Source organism: Canis lupus, chromosome 34 (genome assembly GCF_003254725.2).
Source record: "Canis lupus dingo isolate Sandy chromosome 34, ASM325472v2, whole genome shotgun sequence".
In the NCBI taxonomy this organism is placed as follows: Eukaryota; Metazoa; Chordata; class Mammalia; order Carnivora; family Canidae; genus Canis; species Canis lupus.
This window is the reverse complement of record NC_064276.1, coordinates 32,791,280-32,810,842: the sequence shown is the minus strand read 5'-3', so window position 1 is coordinate 32,810,842 and position 19,563 is coordinate 32,791,280. Positions and strand designations below refer to the sequence as shown.

Sequence of the window (19,563 nt, the reverse complement as noted above, 5' to 3'; positions counted from 1 at the left end):
CAGTGACTTTTATTTATAGTAGGGATATTAAGTTTCTTTTGAGAATTTTTCTTCAGGTACTTTAAAATTTGTTATTTAAAAAGAATATAAGTAGGGGTGCCTGGCTGGCTCAGTTGCTAGAGATGTGACTCTTAATCAAGGGGTTGTGAGTTCAAGGCCCATGTTGAGTGTAGAGATTACTCAGAACATAAGTAAGACCAAATGCTATGCAGGTCTATCTAAAGTTTCAAAGGGACTTTGGGAATGCCTGAAGACATCCAGGCACATTTCAAATTCTGACATTTCCTCCATCTCCTGTTTCCCTCCCCTGTGTGGCTCTGATGGTCTTTTTGTGACCCTGTCTCAGTCCATCTCCAGCTCAGAGATGTATCTTAACGAGTTCTAGGATTTACCCTTCCTTCTTGTGGCTGCTTGATTTCCTTCATCCCCTATTTCCCTTCACCCCACTTATTTATTGTACCTGGTGAAGCACACAGCAGCTCTCTACAAAAAAGAGTTCTTAAGCAATCTGGAGCAAAAAAGGCAAATTATTTTTAACGTCAGGAGTTTAGGATCCTTGGAAAACCAAAGAGTCCATATCTTTTTAAAAACTTTTAGTTTGTTTCTGTCACTATTCTCAGTGGCCACCCTCACCCTTCCATTAGAATAGGGCTCTGAAACCAAAGCTCTTGTCGACTACCTGTAGGGTCTCTCCTCAAAGGTGCTCAAAAAATATGGATGACTCACTAAAAATTTCTATGTTACAACAGTAGCATTTACATAATGTAATTGCATTTCCAGTGTGCAATACAAGGGATATGGCAGGCTTTTCTGCTGATATGATCCTATGATTACAAATTACTCCTCTAAAAATTGATGATGATATTAATTTGGAAAGGAATAGATATTTTGTAAAGATTTACTTATTTATTTGAGAGAGAGAGCAGGGATAGGGGAGAGAGAAAGAGAAAGAGAGAGAGAGAATCTTAAGCAAGATTCCATGCTGGAGCTGCATGTGGGGCTCAATCTTATCACCCTGAGATCATGACCGGAGCTGAAATCAAGAGTCGGACACTTAACCACCTAAGTCACCCAGACACCCCTAAAGTGTGGCATTTTGATGTAGAAATTTCCCTTTTTGCCTTGCCCAGGTATCATGTAGCACTATTGCCTTTAAGACCTAACCATATGGCCACAGTAGGTACAGACGATAGTCACATATGCCCAAATAGCAAATATTTGACTTTAACTTAGTAACTAGACATGCTAAAGAGCAGGTACCTTGGCAATCTTATGGCACTTAAGTCCACCAATGAATTATCCACTAACCAGAGGGTTTCGACTCGAATTAGTCTTCTAAGAATCCTGTGAAAATTTGCAACTTGATAAGGGTTCCCCAAATCCTGAAATGAAAGGTTCAAATTCTGAAGGGAAAAATAAATAAAAAAAAGAAAAAAAAGCAAATTCGTTGTCAACCTTTAAAAATAGTTATTAATTTAAAATATGTTAATATGTTATGTAAGCCAGTAGTTTTCACCTTTTTTTGGTGTGCCCTCTAAAACTTTCACACATCCAAACACAATTATGAGGCAGAGATTCATTCTCAAGGTAGGGTTGTTGAAGATCCTGACTGATCCTGATTAGAATTACATACAAGGTTAGAGGTAGGGAAGGCAGGATCCTAAAACTGATTCTGAAATTTTCTAGGGGTAAAGAGTGGAAGGAATAAAATTCTGTTTTAGAATTACTCATTTAAATTATTATCTTTAGCCTCCTTGGAAATACTCAGAAATCACATTTAAAAAGACTTCATCTCCCATGCTAACTTGTCTTTTGCATGTTATGTAAATTATTGTTGTCCCCCCCCAATTTTATCCTGAAAGGAAGTAAAAATGACACCTAAAACATAATAAAAAGATTTCAAAGTAAGACACAATCATTCAAAAGATGGAAGCTATTATTTTGTTTTAAGGTAGCTAGGGATACAAACATAAAAACGACTTTACCATATTTAACAGATATGGATACTTTATTTTTGCTTTTAACATCAGGCAGCTTTGATATAAAGGAAACTAAAGCCACATTTAGTGGTAACACTGCCCTTGTAAACTCTATTCCTAAAAGTCAACTTATTTTATTGCCACAATGTTGCCATCAGTTTTTGCCAATAAAATTAATGAATAAAATGGCAACCCTTTTAAAAAAGTTTGAATCAAAATAGTTTATTATTTTAAAGAAATACAAATATATCTTTAAAAAAACATCAGTAAGATCTTAATATTTTTAGACATTAAACTTAAACTTCGATTCTTTAAATTCCATTTTTCCAAAGCTATAAAAGGTCTTAATTTTGAAATAAAACTTAAGAAATGACAAGAGATCATATCTAGAAATGACAAGAGATCATATCTATCTCTATATTGAATGTCACCTCCTCAGAGAGGCTTTTTTTGGACCACTGTGTTCCAATTACATTTTCTATGATAGAATTTATTTAGCCATTCTCTCAGAGTGCAGTTATCTCAAGGCCAATTAAATTTTCTATAATTTATTAGGAAGGCTACACTGGCCTTTACAATATATCCATAGTTTAAATGGCAGCTATAAAGAAAGAATGCATATGTACACTGAAATGATTACCTCTAAAGATAGTTTTGGGAGTGGAGGTCAAAGTTTCAGATATATCGTTTAAATTTTTTAAACAAATAGGTATATGGTTTAATTTTTAAGAGTAGAATGTATCCATCCATTATATATGAGAATTTTACATTATTTTTAAAAAGAAAAGAAAGCAGGGAAACAATATTCTATTTTTATATCTCCTGCTCCCAAGATGTATAACCTCTGGCAAATCATTTCTTTGGGACTTCCCTTTCCTTTTTGAAAGGAAGGGGTTTAGACCAGACCCTCCCTGAAGCTCCTTCCCACCTCCTAATTTCATCATCCTATAACCTATAAGGTCAGTCTGAGAAGCAGAAGAGCCATCAAGAGGCCCCAGTGAGCAGGATTTAAACTCAGTCTTATTTCTGGAAGACTTCTTAAATTCTTCACATACAATCTGATTACTCCAAAAACAAAACAAAACAAAACAAAACAAAAACAAAAACAAAAAACCCAAACATATTGGCATCCAGCTCTGTTGCAAGTAAGTTGATTTGCTCTTTCATTGCTGCCAACACATCCTTCCCAGGTACACCTGCAATTCTCTGCCTAACATGATTCCATCCAGCAGGAATCAGGGGCTTGAGGAATTGCAGCCCCATCGCTCTGTGTGCTTGGGCTGACCAGTCGCAGAGATTCTTTCAATGCTAGGGGCTCCATCAGCTGGGTCATTTCCAGCACCAACAAATCACAGCTCCTATTTTTCACTGGTAACAAGTTTTATTTGTTCCTGGATAGTTCTGTTCAGACCAGCCTGGCTGCTCCAGCTGATCAAAATTTTAGCCTTAATGTGTCATTCAAGGAATTCCAGATTGCATCATTAACTCCTTGACAAGAACTATTGTCCAGCGTTTGACACTTACTATTATCAAAAAGGAACAATTTCATTCTCAAGTCTTTTAAACTTTTCCAAAGTTCAGCAATGTTAGGATAAGATACAGGTTAGAAAATAAGCAACATGTCATGATGAAGAAGAGGTGAACAGAAGATGGAGAAGCCCAAACCACTAGGTTTGGAGAAAACAAGGAGTTTTGATATTTATGCTGGCAATTGCCCTTAGAAAGAGGGGCTGGGAGGTGTCATAACTAAATCATTGCAAAAAAGTGACTTTTTTCCTGTCTTTTAAGCTCTCACCGTGCAGTCCTCCCAGTTTTCTTGTAGCCATGTTTCCCATTTGTTTTTTTCAAGGACTCTTTTCTGAGCAGGCCAGGTACACTCCTCCTGTCTGAAGAGCAACTCTTCTGTGGAGGGTCCTGGGCAAAAATCACAAGGTGAGATCTTGGAAGTAGGTTTAGGGCACCAGGACGGACTGACATCTTTGCTGGATATTTGGCCAGTTGTCTTAAACTTCTACTCAATAATCAGGATTGAGGAAAACATGAGTTGGCCCATATTATGCCCCAACAGTGTGAGCAGTAAATAATAATTTTTAACCCTACATAAATGTTTCAAGCACATATAGGTTAAAAAAAAATCAGCAATAGAGTGACGTTAGTCTTCATATATTTTTCTCTTCGGGGATATCACTTGTGACTTTCCTTCGGTCTCTCAACTCAATTAGCCACTTGATTCCATCACTTTTCCCCGTGAGAATCTCTCCCCCTCCTTTTCAATGTCTAGACCCTCATATCTTCCTACTTGAACTACAACTATTTCTCTTGGATCACCTCATTTGCAATCTCCTCTCCTTTGATACAAATGATACACATGGCCAGCCAGCTTTCCTAAAACACAGCTTTTTACCACACTCACGTGTTTAAATTTCTCACTGCCTACTGATTAGAGAGAGAAAATCCCCACTTGTCAAGCAAGGTTTTCCACAATCTTATCTCACTCTCCATTTCCAAACTCATTTCCCACTATTTCCCAACCCTGCTGGCCTCCAAATCAGGCTTGCACAAGATTTCCATGATTAGGGAAAGGATATCCTGTTTCCAGTCTGAGGTTGGGTGTTAGGTGATTGTGTGACTCCAGATGACTAATTTTAATTTTCTGAGCTTTAGTTTTCCATGTCTGCAAAAATATAAGGAAGACTAGAATCAAGGGCCCAACATGAGCTGAATATGATGAGAAATTATGTTTGTTTGAAGTTCATAATGCCTTATAAAAATACTGATTTCCAATTTCACTGGAATTTATTTCTCTCTTAGAAAGTACAGCTCTATTGTGATACCCAGGCAAACTTTGGTCTGTTGATTTAACTAGGCCCATGGCACCCATCCTAAACTCAGTGATTTCAATCCCCTCCCAACTCCAACATGACGTGTTTCTATGAGTCCTACCAGATACTATTTGTGCCCACTCCCCCTACTCCATTTTTCTGGAATGTGTCATTCTTAGTTCAGAGGTGAAAAGAAAGAGTTATACTAAAGAAGACGTTACTAAAGGCATCAGGAACAAACTTTGCTTTTGCGACTGTCTGGTCTGGACTCTGATGGGAGATAATGAGTCCATCTGTGAAGGATTTATGGAAGGCAATAAAAGAGTCCAATGTTTCATTATTTTGACACAAATATCAGTTCTTTCCTCAGATGCAGGTGGAAGCCAAGTTGCAACCTGAATTTTCAGGCATTTCTCTCATAATGAACTGTGCTGTTGCCACCCAGGAAATCAGGTAACCCTGAAGTACTCCAACCAGTTTACAAATAAGATATCCTTGTGTGAAGAAATCTTCTTCTTCGTTGATTAGGCTGATTGGAATTAAAAGCCACAGAACTGGAAAAATTGGACAGTCGTCTAATTGTCTGGGTAGACCCTGGGCTCTATCATCTTTAATATGACCACTCCCAAATTTGATGGCTTGCGTTGTGCAATAGATAGCCCAGAGTTATTAAACTCTGCCCTTTATTGTTTGTTGAAGTCCTATCGATCTTCTACTCTTTCAATTATTTTTTTTTAAAGCAGCTTTCAAAGATTTCTTTGAAGTTGGAAGCCAAAGGTTACTTCCACTGTGAGGAGTTACATTAAATTGGATTCTTTCTTTTTAAAACTCAGACATGGTTGATAATTGAAGATCTATCTTAGCAATTGAGAACTACAGTCTGGAATATCTGACAGCCCTGGAATGTTGGATTTCACCTGCTATCTCTGAATTTGTTCTTTGTCCCCTCACTGGATTTGTAACTCAGCAGCAGTGACTGAATTAACTCGCTGAGGGATTTTCAAACAGAAGCATCTATAGTTTAAAAGAATTCCGCCAACAGTTGGCTCTTTTGCTTCATTTAATTGGGAGGAGTTAAGTCAGTCTTGATCTGGCCATCAGAGCCTTGGGAAATTGCTGTTTGTCACACGCCAGATAAGCTTTCTTCTCTTAAGAACTCTTCCCAGGCATACAAACAGGGCAACTGAGATGACTGGAGTAGTTTTGATGGGTGTTTCTAAGCTGGAAGGAGGGTAATTATTATTAGAATGCTTTTGAGAGGCACTTGCTCTCCATCTCACACATGCACACACAAAATTTAAACAAAATGAAGGGCAACGAACAAGGGACATCTATTTTCTTCATGGTTCGAGGTGATGGGATTTTCCCTATGTTTTCCATCCCCTAGATCATGCTCCATTCCTTTTACAACTAGTCACTTGCGAGAGATTGGGTGGTGTTAATGGTCTATGGAAGGAAAATGTTCCGTATCTCTGCAGAGCGATGATGTCCTCTGCATGAATGGCCACTGTGGTCCTTATGTGGAATTGGTTTTGTTGACTGATGACCTCAGCACATGATCTGGTGCTTAAATCAGGGAAGGAGGTAGGCCATTGGTCTCTCTTTACACATACTTGTTTTCTGTTTGCTCCTACATTTTATTCCCGTCATCCCCCAATGTCTTCAGTTTGGCAGTTCTCTCTAAACCCATGCTCAGAATACAATTTCCTTTTGCCTCATTGTAGCACAGTCATCAACCACCACACATGCCCATACGCACACACACACAAATGCCAGCACCCTTAATTGTGTCAGTCTTTCCACTTTCTATTCACGTTTCTTCCCTCCAAACATCCTAAACAGGTGTTCTCATGGGATGCCCCTCAGATCATCTGCAACAGGATTTCATGATAATTTTACAAATGCATATTCTCAGGCCCCATTTCATCCTAATTACATCAGATTCTTTGAGTGTTAGGCCTGGAAAAGTGCATTTCCCATAAGCCTCTGGGTAATCTGCTCCCACACTAAAGTTTAAGAACCAGTGACCTCTGCCCACATTGGTTCCCAGTGTAGCCATCTCTTCCTCTTTGCCTGTGGACTTCTTACGCATGTGACACACGCGGTCTCTACTTCCTTTGGTGTCCTTTCTGCCTTGTTCCCCCATAATTTCTGGCTCTTTGAAAAATATACTCTCTCAGGTCCCCATCAGACAGCTTGAGTTTACCTGTAGTAGTACTACCTACTAATATTTTCGAAATAGGAGTCAGTGCTTAGCTGCAAACAGAGCTGACATGTTTTACTCAACATTTCAGAAAATGATGCTATTTTAAATCTTCCTTTGTCAACTGATTTTGAGTGAAACAAGGAAGGCATTGTGTGGTAAAGTAATGCCACCGAGAGAGAGGGAAATGAGCAGGCAAATATATATAAAGCAACCTTTTTGAAATTAATATTACAATTGTACAATATACAGTATACCTGCAAGTCTGTAAATACAGATGGAAGATAGCCAAGGTATTTGATGTTTTATAAAGATTAAATACTCACTGCAGCTGGAATTATGTCTCATATTATTTTATCAGCTTTCAGAATATGCAAAAAAGATATGAGAAATGTATGATTTCTGTTCTTTTTTTAAAATATTTTATTTATTTATTCATGAGAGACACAGAGAAAGAGAGGCAGAGACACAGGCAGAGGGAGAAGCAGGCTCTATGCAGGGATCCTGATTTAGGACTCAATCCTGGGACTCCAGGATCATGCCCTGGGCTCAAGGCAGCGCTAAACCGCTGAGCCACCTGGGCTGCCCTGATTCCTGTTCTTATGTAATGTAGAATCTATTGAAAGGTACTTAAAAAATCAAACATTATATATATTAGGGGCTACAGATCACAAGTCTTCATACTGTCACACTAACGCACTTGTAAAATCTGATAGAATGAAAAGGAATAGTAAAACATTGGTGTATTCTACCAAACTTAAAACGCTTAATGAAAATATGAAATGAAACTATCTGGTCTATTTAGACTCCCATTTGGTGTTTTAAGAAGCAACGGTAGAATTAAGTCAGGTTAAAATTATTCATCGAAGTGACAGTGTCATTCATGTTCATAAAATATTGTAAATAAACTAAAATTCTAACAAAGATCATTGGTTAAATATATTTAATAATATCCATATGATGGAGAAATATGCAACCTTTAAAAACCGCATCCTGGATAATGTTTAATAGCATGGAAAAAATGCTCACGTTAACAAGATAAGTGGAAAAACTCAAGAACTAAAATCATTTGTACAATTTCATAAAGAAGTATGTGTGTATACTTTTCAGAATAGACTAAATGGAAATAAAAGTCATGGTGGTTATGTCTGGATAGTTGAATTATAGGTTCTTTTTTGTTTATTTTTTCTGGTATTTAATGCTGAACATCTACTATTTATATTATCAGATAGTGAATGTGCTTTAAAGAGGCTTCTTCACGAACTATATCAATAATTCTATGGTCTTGAAATAGGAAATTTTTCTATCTCCAAGTAGTATCGTCCCCGCCACCCAAGTAATGTCTTTAATCCACAAATGAAATCTACTGAGAGCATGTACACAAATACACACACTTGTTCTTTACCTTCTCTTACTCTTGGGCAACGCAGTTGACTTCCTCGAATGTCCTGTTCTACCTCGTGCCAAGTGAGGTACTTAAATGAGTCTGATGGAAGCTTGAAAATAAGAGAAGAGAAACAGCATCTGGAAATACGTGACTCAGTTACTGTTATGTGTAAAAGTAATACAAATCATCAAACATTCAGCCAAGTTGAACTCCCAGTACCTAACAGTGTCCTCATAGAAGTCCGTTTAGTTCATTCTAAACTATGTATTCTTATTCAACTTGGCATCTCCAACACCTGGAAATGATTTATATTTGATGGTAAATGATGACAGAAATATGTATGTGTACCCGTTCGTGAATCCACTTTGCGCCACCTCTGATAAACCATCTTTTAATATTTACTGAATATATATTAGGGGCTACAGATCACAATTCTTCATACTGCCGCCCTAGTACACATATAAAATCAGATAGGCTGTAAAGGAATAGTAAAACATTGGGTTATTCTACCAAATGTAGAATGCCTAGCAAAAATACAAAATGAAACTATCTGGTTGATTTAGATTGGGAAATCTCATTCCATTTTCCATTTTATAACGGTTCTAATTGTTGCAGGTTCTTTATTATATGGGTTCTCCAGCCTCTTTAACTTGTTCTGGTGGTGAAAGTTCTTCCTTTTGAGGCTACGCAGAAGGCACATGAGACTGCTATGCTAAGTGTTCATGACAGTTGTCATCTCCTTCCTAAGTCATACAATTACTGCTCAGAGATCATGGTTTACATATTATTAACTATCCAAGATGAACATATGATTCTCCTTGGGAATAGTTCCAGTTTATTGACATTCCTCTTCAAATGTAGCCAGTATTGAATGAAATATTTCAGGTGGTCCTCTTCCTTGTTCTGGACAGTGTATCACTGACCAGAATATGTGCCAAAATCATATTTGGGACAGTTTTATATTGTTTACTATCATTGAGGTTGTAGTCAGTCAAAATTCCCTGTATATTATAGAGCTTATGATGGTTTCAAGGTTAACACAAACAAAAGGCATATTACTCGGAAAAGAACCTTATGCTAAATACACCACAGATTCAATCTTCTGTTAGCCATCGTCATACACATAAACAAACCCAGAATATTTGATATAGAAAAATGTCATTACAGTATTTGGAACAACTGCTTTCATCTCAGAGCAGCACTTCATATAGCTTCTGTTTCGCTTGAGCTGTAAATTTGTGTGACTAATACTAACATAAAAAACATTTCCACCACTGAATAAGCTTATGGGGCTCTGGATTAAACTAAGTTAAGCATTTCTCTCTGCTACAGGACTCCGCAGAGCCTTTATATGCTAATATACATTGTGAGTCTATATGCACAAAGTATTCCCCTGGACTTTTAAATCACAGAACCTTTTATTCTTAGAGCGGGACGTGGGTCTCAGGTATTTTTGTGAAGTCGAATTTGGAACATGCTGACTCAAAATAAGTTGAAAAGAGGTGGCTTTGTAATAATCATTTATTTTTGATTTTTGGTCTTCATTACTTTACTCACTGAATGACCATGGTGGTTCCAGTAAACATCTCAGTGTCTTTATTTAAAGAACAGAACTAATAACAAAAGCTCTCTACTTTATTAATAACAATATGAAAAAGCTAATTAATACTTGAGTAATTCTATGAGAAAATCTGAGGATTTGCTAACATGCTTTCAAGGAATTCACTCATTCTTCAGAAATATTCTTTAAAAAAACCAAGAAGCACAAATCTTGCATTTTTGAGAATGTGGTCCCTGGACTATTCTTGGTTGTTCAGCTCACATGCTTATGGAAGCTTTTTTCCTTCCAATGTGCTTTTAGATTTTTTTTGTCTTACTTCTATCATAGAATAAGACTTAGAAGTTAAATTCCCTGAAGTTGCCATACCCCATTGCCTTTTTGTGCTGTTTCATGATGACCTTACCAGGAAAAAAAAAAAAAGAATCTAAGCTAAAGCTGTATTTGAAAAGAAAGTTTCCATTTTTGTTTAAAGATTTTATTTATTTATTTGAGAGAGAGCAAGAGAGCACAAGCAGAGGGAGGGGTGGGTGAGAGGGAGAAGCAGGCTCCCTGCACAGCAGGAAACCCTATGTGGGGCTCCATCTTAGGGTCCTGGGATCATGACCTGAACCAAAGGCAGACACTTAACTAGCTGAGCCACCCAGGCACCCCAATAGTTTCCATTTTTCAACTGACATCTAATTTTGTACAAAACCCTGTTTGCTTTTTAAAGGAGTTACGTGGTTGATTTTGCAATTTCTGACCTCATAGGAGAATGAGCCATTGCATTTCTTTGTTTATATTTATGTAATGCGGTCAATATGCTGCAGTTGAGTGACTGTTCCTCCTCCCTAAAGGAATAGTGAATATCTGTGTCTTCCCTTTTCCTTTTTCTTTTTTAATCCTGATGGACCAAGTGATTAATTCATTGGATCTATAAATATTTCAAAGTTGGTATCTTTCATTTCATTTCATTTCATTTCATTTCATTTCATTTCATTTCATTCATTTATTCAAAAATATATACTGTACCCTGCTGTATATCAGGCACCAGGGATATAAAGTTAAATAAAATATGGTATTTGTACTTGAAAAACTCATTTTCTATAATTTGGGAGGCAAATATTTGAGTAACTCATCTCGATCCAATGGGATAGGTGGAACAACTATAAAGGAAAGAAAGGAAACACATATGGTTCCCCTGAAATGGGTTAGGGAAGAGTCTTGGAAATGGTGAGTTTGGAAGGAAAAAATTTTATCTTGTGGACAAAGGACATTCCAGAAAGAAGGGAGAGAAACCTTAGACTAGAGACAGAATTTGAACTCAGTGGGGGGAGAGGAAGGCATGCATTTCTGTTTTTGTGGTCACTCCCTTTTGTGTTCATCTCCACTTTTGTCTTCCTTCCTCCTCTCTAGCTTCTTTCCGTCTCCTTTCTGAGTTGGGACTTAGAGTATCAACCTTTCACACCTCCCCAGTTACACGGGTAGATTTAAGTTTATACACTTAACAAAAAAAAAAAAAGGTTCATTATAAGATAAAGGACATTTCATAAGCTTAGCATTAGGTAAAGAGCTAATTAAGAATAGTTACCAGAAAAAAAAAATATTTACCAGGGATGATATTCCAGAATCCAAACGTGGATGGAGTGTTCTGTTCCTTGACAATGCTGACCAAGCGTGTGACTCATTTGGGTCAGAGTAGTACGACGAACTAGACGGACAAATCTGACTGCTGGTGTTTTGACCCGAGGAGCTGAGGGAAAGAAAATGCTCAAAGTGTGTGTGGATCTCTTTTAAAATCTTTATGTGTAAATTCCTTTATATAGAGCAGCAATAGCAACACATTAGAAGGACCACCTTTTCCATTTAGAAGATAAATGATACCCCAGAAATTGACCTAGATCTCAGCAGGACTTTGACATCTTGTCACAGTCCTAAGCACATTTTTATGGCTAATAGTCACTTATGGCAAATTCTCCCCAAAGGTCAGGGGGTCTGCGTGGACCGCATGTTTTAGAAATGTGAATCGAGTGGTACCCACAACTGCATGTCTGTGTGGTACCATATGAATGAGGAGGTCAGCCCTCATATTGGGACATCATTCTTCCTGGAGCTAGGGCAGCAGATCTCTACAGGCAAGCATCTGCATCCTTAAACTCTCTCTTGGTTTCCCCATTATTTCTGGCCCTTACATTTTCCCTGAAATTTCCCCCCAACCTCTTCCATTTCTACAAATTGGTGGCAAATAAATTAAAAAGTCCGGTTCTTCAATCAGTTTTACTCACTTTGAAAGACTATTCAACCGTTTCTCTTAGCAACGGTCCAGTGCTTTCTGTGTGCCTGCTTTTATACCGCTGAGATATAAAATGCCTTTTCTGCTCTCCTGTAGTCATTCTCTGGTTTATTTTTCATTGTTTTTCTTGCACTTTTCCATATCTCTTCAGGAGTGGTTACAAGTTTCCCTTCCTGTAATTGGTGCTGTACATTATTTCGAGCCAATTTTAAAATAATGTCTAAATATGCTTTTTTTCATGTTAAGTAAAAGTAGACATCATATGTCTTTATTTCTGGCCTCTTTTTACTCTTGATAGATCATTCCTCAGGCTCCAAAAATCTTGAGACAACCTTCTATGTTTTATGGCACAATTATTATGCCTCTGCAGCAATTTTGCTTAAAAGAAACCACATGTCTCCTGTATATAAGTGTGCCTTCATAAAGTACAATATAGAAATGTCTTTTATTTTTCATGTATTAACTGGGCTGGCACAGGAGAAGAGCATAACCGCTACATCATATTCCAAAAATAGCATTACTGAGTCATTGATAAAAAGATAACTGTGCCCTCTTATCAAAGAGAAAATTATTCCTCCATCTGTAACTCAATAACAAATCAAGAACTTGGTCTTAATTATGTGAAAAAGTCAGAAAAGGTATATCTCTCATATCTTTCCCACTGGAACAATTCATTGATCGTTAGATGCTGTTTCTTGAAATCCCCAAAGTGTGTCTTGCCACTGAGACAAATTAATAAACATTAGAAGAATAATAGCAAATTGTGTGATATTTATTATTCCTGAGGCAGGTATGTTCCGTGATCAATAACTGGAGTTTTGGCCAATAACCAGAAAGAGTTGGGAGAAAATAGAATGATATATCGAGATAAACAGAGATCTGACTTTGTTGGCTCTTTTGTCTTCATTAAAATATGCTAGCTTTTTCTGCCAAAATGAAATCAGGAAACTAGGATAATGGGTGTGGCTAAACCTTTGTCAGTGACTGTTATCTTCTTACTCTAAACTCTAGTGAAGGTTACACGGTGATAATAAAATAAGCTAGAGATCTCTCTCTCTCTCTTTTTTTTTAAACTTGCAGTATGAGAAATGGTCATAGTTTGCTATACAGTCTCTCCATAGAAGGCACAGGGGAAAAAAATAAAGCCACATAATTAATAATAATAATAATTTTTTAAGGAGTTGACAAGGGAAATCCAGTTGATTGGGGTTTTACTCTACTTTTCTTGTGTCATGCTACAGACTACAGGTGCCCTTTCAAGGTGAAATGAAGTTTAAAAATAACTGAAAATTATCTCGTCATCTTAGTTCACCTTAGATGATTTTGGGATTTAAACTTGGAGACCTCTTTATGCCATAATTAAAACTTGGTAACACAAGTAAATAAACTGCTAACCCCCCAATCTCTCTTTCTCTTTCTCTCTTTTCTTTTCCTTCCACTTCAGTAAACTGAAGTATGGTCAAGAGTTTCATCTATGGGCAGGTTATCTGAGAAGATTCTAACCAATAGATGACTAGTCGATGGTCTTTCAGCATGAAACCTCTCCTTTGGCTCACAAGTCCAATTTCTGTCCCTCACACCCTCATGTTGTTCTGTGCAGCACACCAGGGTGCAGCGTCTCAAGGGCACTGTGCTGGAATATCGCGGTAGAAACCACAGGGGCATTCTCTAAGTCTTCTTTGTTCTGTTACTTCTGTCCCCAATTTCAAATACAGTTTTTCTTTGGTCTGCTTTTTAGGGAGAAATCTCAGCAAAATAAGATAATTTCTGAATCTGTAGCTTAAAAAAGAAAGAAAAGGGGGCATCTTTCAGGTTATGCCACTAACTCAAATGTCTGCTTCATCTGCAGCTGTCTTGAAGCACACATCACTGAAGTCATGACCTACCAGTCCTAGGAATCTGAGCAACAGATACTGCAGGTACCTCCGCAAGACACTTGGCATCTCTAATGGACAGATCCTTTTCTTTAATATTCGGAAGATGATGTAGACTCTGATGGGTTTTTTTTGTCTGTTGTGTAACATCACTGCTGTGATGACAACTACCACTGTTACAGATGCAATGATATTGCAGTTAACATTTATTAAGCACTTTCAAGGGGCACCTGGTGGCTCAGTCGCTTGAGCATCAGACTCTTGGTTTCTGCTCAGGCCATGATCTCAAGGTCATGAGATCAATCACTGAGTTGGGCTCTGCATTCAGCGGGAATCTGCTTGGGACTCTCTCTCCCTCCCTCTCCTCCTCAAATAAATAAATAAATAAAATCCTTAAAAAAAAAAAAGCATGTGCTATATGCTGGGCATGGTAGCAAGAGCTTTCTTTATGTGGATTAATTCACTTATGCATCACAGTCACCAAATAAAGTGGTGATTATTTTGATGAATATTATCATTTTGCTTATATTTTGATAACATAATCAACATTATTATTTTATAGATGAAGAAGTTGAGGTATAGGGAGGTGGCAAACTTGTCCAAGACACGTTAGTAAATGACCGAGTGCTCTTAGCCACTGGGATTCAGTTTAGATTCATACAAGCTATTGTGATTCTTGAAATAACTGTAAAGCTCTATCATTATTAGGGGGCAGTTGTTATGAAGGAAAATCATTAATACTGATTTTCTCCTTCCGGTTGCTCCACTTAACTACATGTAAATAATTGCACTAGTTAATAGGACATGTAAATCTGAGCAGCTATTATTTACTGAAAACAAAAGTTCAGCCTTGAGTAGTAGAACCTATGGGGACGCCATTCCAGATAACATCAAGCTGTTTTTAAAACTCTCTCCTATCTCCCCTCCACAAAAGAAAATAAAACCAGACACATGCAGTTTAGTTGGTATATTGGTTTACTCATTTTTAATCTTTCTGCCTGCAGTGAACAAACAGTTATCATAAATTACAAATCTAAACCTTTATGAAAGAGAAATTAATTTTATTAATGCCCCAATATAAAGCTGCCATGGAGAAGGTGCCACGGTTAAAACTGTACAGCATTTGTCAGCAGTGATTTATAGTGTCTTTAAAATAGATGGCATTATCAGAATTGGCCATCTATTCTTGGTTTTAAAAAGTGTAGAATGGCCAACAAGAAGGAATCAGGTGAGCTGAGACTGCTGGATAAAAAGCAACAATGATGTAACTTATCAATTCATGAGCACCTTTCATCAGAAGATTGCAGCGTCCTTTACAGTCACGAATGTATACACCTCATAAATCGTCGGCCACACTGGGCGCTATCTGTTTAATTAAAGTGTCAAGTTGGTGATTATGGAACTTTGTAAGGGGAGCGAAGGAGGAAGTGGCGGATGGTCTAATTTCTGAGGAGAAGCTGAAGCTCTCGAGTCGAAAGACTGTTGGACACCCATCCTACAAAAGGCCAGGGGACTCCTTTCAGACACTTAGGGATGTCAGAATTGCATTTGTATGACTCAATTTCGAAGCATTCCATTTATGCTCATTGCTGCATCGTGCAAACTTTGTATTTGGGAAGGAAGGAAAGCACCTCAGTCTTATTTTTAAGTTAGCCAAGGTCACTTTTCCCCAATCTTCAAATTCCCCCCCTCTCTCTCCACAAAATATTAGGTTCTAAAATCTTATGGGATCTTGCTAAGACCAGGCACTTCTGAAGTAAATGCTAGAAAAAAATTCCCATGGACTCTAGAGCATTAATTCTTGATGAAAGGAGAATATTATTCTAATTAATCTAGTCTTTCTTATTTCTTTGGCCATTCTTTATTTTTATTTTTTAATTTTTTTTTGAATACAGAATCCCTGTGCTCTCTCTGCCTGTATTTTACTCATTTGTAATATGGGAATGATTGTACATATCTGCATAGTAGAGATGATAACGAGATAATAGAAATACTCTGAATGGAGTGCTCATAAAGTCAGGAGGAAATCTGATATTATAATGTGTTCATCTGAAATGGCAGGTCAAGTATACCAGGTCTTTAAATTTCTGGTGGCTCTAAATGAAGCTCCTGAAACTAAACTCATTAATTGAGTAAACAATAATATACCAATAAAATGTAGGGGTAGAAAATTTTTCCCTTCTTTTCTTCTAGGTTCTTTGGCTGGTCTTATAGTTAATTTGACATAAGACAGATTAAGAGGAGAAAAACAATTTAATTTCATATGTACAGTTGCCCGTGAAAATATGGAACTCAAAGTGACCAAATTAGACTAAGAAATAGCAAATTTTTGAAGAATTGACAAGTCAAAGAAGTTTGGGCTTGGAGTAGTAAATATTTGTTTATACACCCTCCTTGGCCCTAACTTCCCAGTCTCTGGTGATTACAATGCCTTCCGCCCTCCTGCTACAGGGAAGATACCTTCACATGGGAGATTTATTTCCTGCTTTCAGGAAGACAAAGGAGGATCAGAGTGTCCTTCTTACACCAGCTGTTTCTCAACAAATTTTATTCAAAATAATCATTATCCCAAAGCAGCATATTTTGGGTGGTATATTTTTCTCCCCTTCAGCATTGTTCCCCAAAAAATGTGTTTTACAGATATTCCAGAAGCATTTCAGGACCCACAACCTGGAATCTTAACTGATTTGAACAAATTATTTAGATTGTTGATTCTAAAACCATATAACAATACATTCTGATAAAAGCACAACTAGAGTTATTTCTCTTCTTCTGTCTGAATAAGTCAGATTTAAAATTTATGTGAACTTAGTGTCTTTGAATTTTGCAGTTTTATACAGGATGCATTTTCATCCTGTTCTTCAGCTCCGTGAATATTCTTATAAACACAAATAGGCTCCCAAATTAAAGTACAACAAAGGCAAAAGAACAAATATCTACCAAACTTCTCCAGAGGGAAAGCTTGTAAACCTCAATAACCAGTAGTGGGTTCACTGACTGACACTCATAGAAGCATAGATATAGTAAAATGCCAGAGCAATGAAGAGAAAGAGATTGAGAATCTCTTGTATCCCCTCTACAAGATGATATTTAGAAATTTTGAGAACTTTATTGTAGCCACACATGTAGCTGCTACTTAAAAGGTTTTCAATGCTTGAAGAATGTTTTACTACACCATGTGCTGCTATAATAGAGAATTCAACACATACAACCCTACAGGAGAGAAGAATAGAGACACTACAGGATAATAAGGGATTGAGGTAGATCTTGTGACCAGGGATAAAACTATAAAAAACCTAAATGAAAATGAGTGTATATGAGGAAGGTAGTGTGAATAGTTCTCTTGTTTCATGATGTGCAGAAATGTGATTGAACAAACACTAGCACTGAGAATTTTTTGCTTTTGCTTTCTCTCTCTCAGCCTTCCTTCCTTCCTTCCTTCTTCCTTCCAAATTTAAAGATTAAAATTTGAATTGTAGTTTGGGCATCACTAGTTACACTGTGTCTAAAATTATTCTAGAGATATTTACTCATTTAAAAATAGTAATGCTGATCATAAATACCACGTAATCTAGAGCTCACAAATAAATCTCTGATAGTGTGTATCAAAGGGTGTTAGCAAGTGGGGGGAAATAAAGTATATATGTCTTCACAGAACTTCTTACCCATTTAAGAACCATTTCATATGTCCATTTCTCCAAATTATGACACAGTTTTTAACATTAAAATCAACAACATCGAGGCATTGTTTGAGATATCCACAGCTTGCTGACCAAAATGGAACTTTGGTAAGGGAACTGCTTCAGTCTATAAACCCCACACCTAAACATGATTCCTCTCTTAGCTGTGGGCAGTAAATGGAAGCTATCCATAAATTCCACACATTCATATGAAACCACAATGTACATAATCCTGAAAATTAAAGGCGCAAATGTCATTTTTTGAAAGATGAAAGCCAAATAACACACCAACATAAAGACAAAAAAAATTCAGGGCGCCTGGGTGGCTCAGTGGTTGAGCCTCTGCCGTTGGCTCTGGTGATGGTCTTGGGTTCCTTGGATCGAGTCCCATATCAGGCTCCCTGTGGAGAGCCTGCTTCTCCCTCTGCCTATGTCTCTGCTCTCTCTCTATGTCTCTCATGAATAAATAAATAATATATATATATTTTTAAATAGACAAAAAAAATTCAAGAAACTTGCAAACCCTCTAATTGTATGTTATCTAATAATTGGAATGTTTTGGGAAACACTTATGAAAAGCTATAAAATTTAAAAGTGAGGAAACAAGGATTGGGTTTTGGCCTCTTATTCTGATTTTGGGCTTTATTGAGCTAGTAAAAGTCCTGTTTTTGTCATAGTAACTTCATTTAAACTTAGTTTATAGATATTAACTAATATTAACAAATGTTAACTAGCAGCTGTCTACTTTTGATTTTCTTGCCTTTCTCCTAAATTCACACATGCTCTCCCAAAAAGCCCTGGGTGCCTATAGACATACCATTGCTAATACAGTTATGGCCACTTCTCTCTCTGTCACAGTGATCAATTGAATTGCATTTGTAACTAGTTGCATGGTCGTAGGAGAGAGGGTGACAGTGAAGTTTGCTTCTCTCTCAAAGCAATCATCATCAGTAATACAGGTTGCATGACTTTTTATTTTCAAATGAAATTTAATCCAGGAACCCTATCTAGGTTTGTTTTCTCTCAAGTAATGTCTAAGGTTACTTTTAGCATTTCATCTTTCTTACCTTTCGGACATGTCTGGCTGGTACAGAAAGTTCCTGTGGCCTTCATAAAGCTATTTTTCCAAAGACATTTTTCATCATGTTCCTAGGAGGGATATGAGAGCTGTCCACCAAGAATCTGCTGCCTCTTTTGGGGGTCTTCCATATATTCACTGTGACCAAGGAAACAAGCTGTTACCTAGCAACCTGGCCTTTTAGAAGGTATTGTTACCAACCTCTTAGAGCTCATCAAAGGGATTCTTGTGCTACTGGAGCAGGATAACAGTGAGCATTGTTTCCAGGGAGTTGTCTACACTGTGGTATAAGGGAACCTGGACGACGGAAACAATGACAGCAGAGGGTACAAACCTCTATGGATCCCTGAAAACTTGGCTGTCTTCAGTTCCATTATTTCTTGAATTGTTTGCATCTGGCTTGGGTTTAGCCGAAGTGGTATGTGTGCAAAATATCCCTCCGTATTTGGTTTCTTGCTTCTCTTCTGTAGTTTCAGAACTAGCAGAAGGCGCAAAAGGGAAGTTAGCTAACTCCTGCTTGAACCTTGCTCAGATAAAAATTCCTTCGAATCGAAGACACGGAATTTTGCCTCGTAAAGCACACAAGAGAATAATAGATTTTTATTTCAAAGCAAATGTTTGTGATTTGTCTCAGAAAAAGGAGAGAATATTACATGATATCGCATATCCATTGATTGGTCCAACAAGGTTTTTTTAGTGCGCCTTCT

The 19,563-nt window shown here is 37.3% G+C and overlaps 1 protein-coding gene across 4 annotated transcripts in view; it reads right to left on the bottom strand.

Annotated features, from left to right (window-relative positions):
• LOC112645922 (uncharacterized) overlaps positions 1 to 18,995 on the bottom strand; it is a 53,640-nt gene extending 34,645 nt beyond the window's left edge. For 3 of the 4 annotated variants that reach the window (XM_049105787.1, XM_025425495.3, XM_025425493.3), the window contains exons 1-5: positions 18,846 to 18,995; positions 11,543 to 11,684; positions 8,410 to 8,500; positions 3,775 to 3,893; positions 1,261 to 1,403 (exon numbers count right to left, since the gene is read on the bottom strand). In XM_049105787.1, the coding sequence (XP_048961744.1) occupies positions 1,261 to 1,403; positions 3,775 to 3,893; positions 8,410 to 8,500; positions 11,543 to 11,684; positions 18,846 to 18,856 (506 nt within the window). In that variant the 5' untranslated portion in view covers positions 18,857 to 18,995. The remainder of the gene's footprint in view (positions 1 to 1,260; positions 1,404 to 3,774; positions 3,894 to 8,409; positions 8,501 to 11,542; positions 11,685 to 18,845) is intronic. The other variant, XM_025425494.3, reaches the window with a different exon arrangement.
• Between the last annotated feature and the right edge of the window lie 568 nt (positions 18,996 to 19,563).